General features: G+C 36.8%; 1 protein-coding gene across 1 annotated transcript in view; it reads left to right on the top strand.

Moving 5' to 3' along the window:
* Positions 1–1,084: 1,084 nt before the first annotated feature.
* Positions 1,085–7,531, top strand: part of pde6d (phosphodiesterase 6D, cGMP-specific, rod, delta) — a 14,885-nt gene continuing 8,438 nt past the window's right edge. The window contains exon 1 of the mRNA XM_035652941.1: positions 1,085–1,336. Within this exon, the coding sequence (XP_035508834.1) occupies positions 1,287–1,336 (50 nt within the window). The 5' untranslated portion in view covers positions 1,085–1,286. The remainder of the gene's footprint in view (positions 1,337–7,531) is intronic.

Here is a 7,531-nt window from a genome sequence, read left to right as displayed (position 1 = left end):
CATGATGCACTGAGCTCCTCTTTTCCTCTCCCTCTCTTTCTGCACACATTTATGTCCCATTAATGCATGCACTTCTTCAACAGAGTGATTTCTCATCTTGCAGGTTCTCATGGATAGTGCCTGCTGCCATGGTCCTGCTTGACCCCCCACTGTTGTGTACCCTGTCTGTCTCTGCCCTTTTCTCTTTACCATCCATGCCCTCTACCCTTTTTTAAACGCAATTTTATTTGTTGATTTTTAGATACATTTCTGATTTGGTTTATGTTTAAACACAGTCTAATTGGTTTAGTGTTATATCCATCATGGAAGCATTCTCTGAGTCACTGTAGATGTAGTCTCGAAACCCAACTTTAGGGTGTTTCAGTGATTCTGGTTGGATAGAATCAAGACAGACACAATGTAGCAAAACACTCTGTATATATAATATTTTATGTATATATATATAGTAAATTAAATTTTTATTGTTTGTTTTCAATTCACTTTAGTTGCAGTTAGTTAGTAAGCGTGGGTTTCCTTGTTTCAATGTGTTTCAAATTTTTGTTTTGGTTTCAATGTTATTTTTTGTTTTTTACTATAATATGGGGAATAGAAGGAGTTCAGAATCGGTATTACAGTACAAACACATAAACTCACAGTCATGTGAACATCCCAATCTCAATAAACATATGCACCAATGCCTCCTCAAGCTTGTTGTGTTGAAAAATTGTATTAAATTGACAAGAACAAAACTAAAGAAGTTTCCTGTATATATATAGCCTATATATTTTCTTTATTTATTTATTTTGCTCGTACAAAAAGTACACAATATCGTTTTTTGTTTTTCTAAAATCTAGTTTTTATTTTTAGTTTATAGTTTCAGTTATTTCTGGAGTAGTATGCATGTGCTCATTTTAATCGAGAAAAGGAGTGGTACAGGCACGAACCGAGCCACCATGGCTTCAGTGTTTGCGGCGTTGCCCCTGGTGACGCGTCTCTATCCAGTTTAGACCCACCCATGCTTCTCATCCTTGCTCTATGATTGGCTGTTAAGAGTTAGCCTGTGTCTTTGACTGGCTAGGCTAGCTGTCTGTTAGTTAGCTGGGTATATTAAGCTGATTGCATTATCGGATCAGACTTAACCTGCAGTCCTACAATATAGAGTTAAGTACACATAGTTTATGCTTTTTTCAGGCAAGCATTAGCTGGCAGTGTAGTTGGCTAACTTGCCAATTTACAATCAACAGCAGCTTTGTTATTTCATTTGATCCTGGGTTTTCTGTAAGGAACGAAAGCAGACGATTTCTGAAATGTCTTCAGACGAAGACAGGGCCAAGGAAATTTTGAAGGGCTTCAAACTGTATCCTTTTTTGCTGTTGTGGCGGTTTGGTGATGTTCTGTGAGTGTGAGACACAACTGTCGTCCCTGTTTATTACTAGATAACGTCATCAAACATTAGCAAGATGTTAAGTTAGTAACAAGTTGTGACTGTTTAATAGTACAGTCAGGTTAGCAGCGGTGGCTAATCTGACAGTTCCACCTCTCATTTCATAACGCCAGCGACATAGTGGACGTTTGTCTTTATTTGATGTGACAAAAGCAATTTTTTCTGTAGTTGCGAACCTAACGTTAGCTGGTTCACAAGTGAATGGCGAGCTGACAGCTAAAACGAGTGGCCATGCTCTGTAGCTAACTTCCCAGGCTAACTGCTCAGTGTGCTTGGTGTGGTAGCGGCAACGATAAATACCCTGTAGCAACAGTGACATGCGATGGAGATGATGTTGAGATTGACGCAGTTGGTTGTCAGATATCAGTTCATCTTTCTCAGACTCAAATACAGTTATACACAAACTACAGTAAGCTCTAGTTAAAAGGAGAACTGTTACTAGCGTTAATTGTGTAACTTGGTGTGTTTGCTGTATGATAGCTACGTACCGTTACATGTTAGAAGTTGTCAAACTCCGGTGGGTCCCTTTCTCGTATGGAAGAAAACCTAACTTAATTACAAATCAGTGAATTTCAATTCTGCATTGCTTAAATATGATACCAGTGTATTTTGTACTTCATTTTACTTCCTACAATTTTCCAAAAATGTTTTAAGATATTAAATGTTTTTCTTCCACTCACAGTGGAGTAGCTGTGTCGTTGTGGGGCAGTGAGTTTTTAGTCAGTCTGCAGCCATTGGAAAATGGTCACTTGGGTTAGGGTTAGGGTTGAAGTGAATTGATGTCAGCCCATTGGCAGACCAGAACCAGGGTTTGTATTATGTATATTATCTAGGGATGTACGATTGTTATATATCGGTTTATTGGTAGATAATGGGAATTTTATACTATGCATTAGTCTAATAGTTAAATTATAGCCGATAAATTATCCATTATCCATAATGCTGATGAATTTGTTTGAGTTCTTATACAAAACGTTTCTTAGGCTTTATTTTCTAAGCCAACGTATGTTTTTGATGTACTTTACTAGAATAAATAAATGAGCATTTGAAGAGCCAGAACTGCTGTTTGTTGTTGTTGTTGTTGTTGTTGTGTTAACACTAGGTATGTCAAGATTTGGTTAGATCAGAGCTATGGAATATTAAATCATCCATCTTTGCTCACTTCAGTTAGTCTTATACCATCACATCAGGTGTGTATGAACTTATTTTTAAACACAAACATTTTTAATAATAAGTTATCTTATGGGTTTCAATTATAAGAAGCATATCATTATTGGTTATTGTATTGGCTGAAAAGATATCATAATATTCTCCAGCATACATACACACAGGCACGTTTTAATGTTTAATTTTAGTTTGGCATTTGGCATCAGAATCAGATATACTGTATTGAACCCCCAGGGGAAATTGGTTAACAACTTTAACAGGCAGCATGCATTCTCTGGCAGGCGCACTTCTTCTTCTTCATCTTTGGAGATAGTTTTAAATAGTATACTGAGGAGATGCAGACATAGTATTTTATTGTCTTGTATTGCTGCAGAACAAATTGAAGGCATTTGGACTAAAGTCAGTGGCCAGTCAACGATCAAAGATAGAGTTCCATCGCCACGGTTACATGCATTAGTTTTCTGGCTGGCATGACTTACTTGTCAATGTAGCACATCAAATATTGATAAACCATATTAATAATGTTGGTCTCTACTGGATTACTGTGTTGCAAAAGTTATAACTAGGCTAAGTTTGAACTTACACACAACTGATGCAACAGGCTGCTGGGCCCAGTTTCTCAAAAGCATCTTGAGGTGAAGTTTATCGTAGTTCCATTGTAAACTGATGGTCTGCATTTGGGGAATGGGGCCTTGGTTGAGTAGAATGGAATAGAATAGAAAACCATAGAATGCCTAACTGGCTAATTGCTCACACTTACCTGCACTATATGTGCTCTCACATACCTATAAGTGTTTATGCTATGCTTTATACTATATTTGATCTATAGTGTATAAACTGTCTTCATACCACACCTCCAGCTGTTTATTTTGTATATAATGTCTTACTATTAGTAATACTTATACTTAACCCTGCAAAAGTGGATATATTTGCCTAATTTTCCTGTCCCCTACTAGTACTGTAAGTCCCACAGTTTGCCATGTTCCAGTCACTCCAGTATTTTTAATACATATTTTCTTACAAAATGAAACTGTAACTTAGAATATAGGGTGTGATAGTGTGTGTATGAGTTGAGCCAACATGGTAAGGTGATGCTTTCCATGTTACTGCCTAGAGTGTGTTTGCATGTGTGAATCAGACAGTAATACCTTCTAGAAGAAGCAGCAGAACACTAAAGCATGCCATTTACTGCAGTGAGGCCCAGTGCTTTCCAGCCAGTGACAACATGACCATACAAATTTAGTTAAGCACAAAGTAAACTTTTAGTTTGGTTATTTAAATATGTATGAAACCTACCCACATACTTTTTTCAGTCTATAGAAAAGTGAATGTGTGAGTGCTGAGGTCAGGCCTCATGTTGTAGTGTGGTAATGCGTAAATACAGGATTTAGTGGAACAGGGATTTATTACCTTCTGTCCATACTGTACAGTCTCTTTAAAGTCAACACAGAGGCTAAACGGTACGTAATATTCTTTTTTGGCTTTTCTAGACGGTAAGGATTGCTATCGAAAAATTACAAATATCAGAATCCTTCAGAAGAAGAACATTATTAAGAAGAATAAGAATATAAAAGTAGCCATGTTAACAGTGGAAATGTTGTTTTAATAAACTACGACAAAGATACATCTAGAGTGGTCTGGCTGATTTTTTTGTCATTGACATGGTTGAAGAAATACCATGGCCAAAAAAATAGAATCTGCACACTGTAATGATGGATAGCTCAGGAAAATGTCTTGTTGAAACAGCCTCTGATCTGGTTCTGAACTTCATTGGGGACCTCCTCTACTTTAGAAAAATAATGATATCATTGTAAAAAGACTGAATTCAGATTAAGATTAAGTGAAAAGATTGCGGTAGGAAGCTGCCTGTACTTTGAGCCATTAACACTTCTTTAAGAATATATGCAGACTAAATGGTGACAGCAGCTTTTCACTGGGGGCTCATTAACTCGTGTATGTGTGTGTGTGTTCTGAAAGATTTAAGCAGGCACCCTGGTGATTTATACACAACCTGCAGCCAGCCCTGATGAGGCTATGGTACAACCTTGTATGATGTTGTTGGAGCCTAAATCAGTTGCTGTACAAGATTTGCTTTTGTTAAGTTTGAGGAAGTTATTTGAGAAAGAATGAAACAAAAGGGCACATTGTTAAGTTGTTAACAGTAAATTATAATGGTTTTTGCTTCTGATGTGGGTGTCATTGTCATCATGGACATCCTGCAAAAATTATGCATGTGTTATTTCTGTCTTTCTTTTGTTTTTACAGTGACACGTGTTTAAAGATTAAAGTAGCACAGCCTGTTGAAAGAGCATCAATGAGAAAGACATTGCAATGTGGCCTGGATTATTCTGGGAGGTGTGAAGGATGAGTTTGAGGTGGGAGATTGGATTTAGTTAGACTTGAGAGGATTAAAGAAACAATTCAACTCAGCACAATTGATAGACAGCCAGAGGAAGATGTGGGGGATGGTGGAGGGGTTGGAGTTCGACTGCTAGTGGGATCTGACCTGTTAGGCTTTCTGAAGCCAGTTACAGCACTAATAGACATGGATTGAAGCTCCCAATAGATGTCAATTAAGTGTTTATTAATGATATAATATACTATAATAAATAAATATGTTTTTTTATTCCCCTAAATTTCCCCTTACTTTAAAATTATAAACTTTTTTAATAGGGAAGCGCTTAAAGCAGCACTCCACTTAATACCCCTCTAAATTATATAAATATAAACATACATTCATAAAGTGTCATAACATCAATGGAATGATGGGACTGCAAGAAGATTTAATATTTTCAAGTTGTAGTTGTGTATAGTTGAGTATTTAGAGACTTCTTTAAGACTCCGCTTACTGAATCTGTTTCAGTTTGGTCAGGTTACCTTTTGGTCATTTTCAGTTTTTCATTTCAGAAATGGGTAATAAAAGAGCAAACAAGTGGTTATTTGATTTTCATTCAAATTTAAGTTTAAATACAAGGTATTTGTCTTTTTCATGGTCACAATGTGACAATTTTTAAAACATGGTTTGATTTTATTTTTCATATTCTGAGACCGCAAAAGTGCCAAATGTAGGATTGCCGATGTGCCAGTGCTGCTTGATCCCAGGCTAAAATGTCTTTGGATCTCTCTGATATGATTTTAGTGAAAACAAGGTCCTTCAAATCCAGTCAAGCTAACTACTGCTTGCAGCCAAGGGGAACCAGGGGCTCAGAATATGAGTTCAAAGCATATTCTCTCATTGCTTTTTAGCCATGAAAAAGGAAAAAGCCTTGTATTTCAATTTAAATTTTTGTATTACAAAACAAAAATGAATGACTAGTCATTGTTGTTTTTTTTTATACCCTTTACCGAAAAGAAAAGAATATGACCAAGAGATACACTGACCAAATTAGAATCCAAGTTTTGATTTTTAGTGAGGAAAATAAAAAAATATTTTAAAAGCACTAATTATGTTTCATTGTCCATCTTCCCTTTTGTAATAATTACAAACCTAATATGTATACTTTATTCTTTAGTATTCTTTTAGTCTGTATATGATCCATTCACCCCGACTATTTCACTAGCTCAGTGACTGTTTGTGATTATTGGTACTTTTATACCTGTCCACTACACTATAGAGACTTATGAACATTTGAAGAAATGTAATTATTAACAGTTAAGACAATGTTATGATGTTAAATTAAATAATCTAATCTCTAGCCTGTCTATTGTAGTATTATATGACCTGCATAACATGCATCATTATTGGTACTTGCACAGACTTTTCTTCAACTATCCTGTATCTTCTCATGAATCTTTTTTTAACATTTCCTCTACAACATCCTGACCAGCTGGATATATGACTGTCAAACTCAATAGTATGAGCTTAGACAGTCCCTGAATGCACCAGGATCTACTAAATTGTGTCCTTTCAGTTTTCAGTTTGTATTAGTTATCTGTATGCAACATTATTCTCCTCACTCATGTAACCGTAGGCTAACATGGCCGAGTCCTGGAGCTTTAGAAGCTGTGTGTTTTCAGGTAGTTGATGGTGGTTGTGAGGTGGGATGAAGGGCTTTGCAGATGGTGTGGAGTCGAGTGTGTGTGACACTAAGTAGTATCTGAGTGTGACAGGATGCTGAGTGGAAAATCTTCTAGAACAATGGACTATGGGACGATGGTTCTTTACTGATATCCATGAGTCTGATATCCAAAATTGTGCTCTCTCAACTTTAGTTGGCATCAGTGTGCACTGCTGTCTGCCACAGTGTCTTGATTTTACCACTTGCAGTCACCTAAAGCCTGGTGTTTTCCGAATCTTACTCATTCTTTAATGAATTTATGTGGTTCAACAGTTCCTCTGTTGAATTGTACATTCTTCTTATTCCTGCAGCAGCTATCTCTCCTTGGCATAAACTACATTGCATACCTTCATAGTAAATCAGTTAACCAAGTCAATTTGACTTGTCATATTCTCTCTTTTGTGCCCTGACAGAGTTTTATGCATATTGATGCATTGTCGCCCCCACAGACTTTTAGTAAATGTGGCACCTGGTGTGTTGTTGAAATGATTGTGAAGACACAGGATGAGAAGCTGTAACATACAGTGGAATCGCTGACTTGGTCCTTATAGGCTCTGTGATTGACAGTTGTATTGTGTTTATATTGAGTGTGGAGGTCAGTAACAGCTGACCGACTGACAGACTGACGGGACAGCTAGCAGCCAGCATCAACGACACAATGCCTTCTTCAGTTTCCTCCTTGTTACCTACTTAGTTTACCTATAAGCGAGGAATATTTCCTTTCAATCATTCTTGCCTGGATTTTGATCAGTATTGGTTTCTAAAGCATGATGTTGCTGGACTTTTTGTCCAATGTTGTGCTTCCAGGTATCCAAGTCAGATACTGGTGTCTGATTAGCCTTATTTGGTCTGTTAGCTGTTTGTACACATCAGTTTGTATATT

This window comes from Morone saxatilis, unplaced genomic scaffold (genome assembly GCF_004916995.1).
Source record: "Morone saxatilis isolate NCDOM2014 unplaced genomic scaffold, NCSU_SB_2.0 Contig12, whole genome shotgun sequence".
Taxonomy (NCBI): domain Eukaryota; kingdom Metazoa; phylum Chordata; class Actinopteri; family Moronidae; genus Morone; species Morone saxatilis.
The sequence above is the reverse complement of the archived record's forward strand: the minus strand, read 5'-3'. Positions and strand labels throughout refer to the sequence as shown.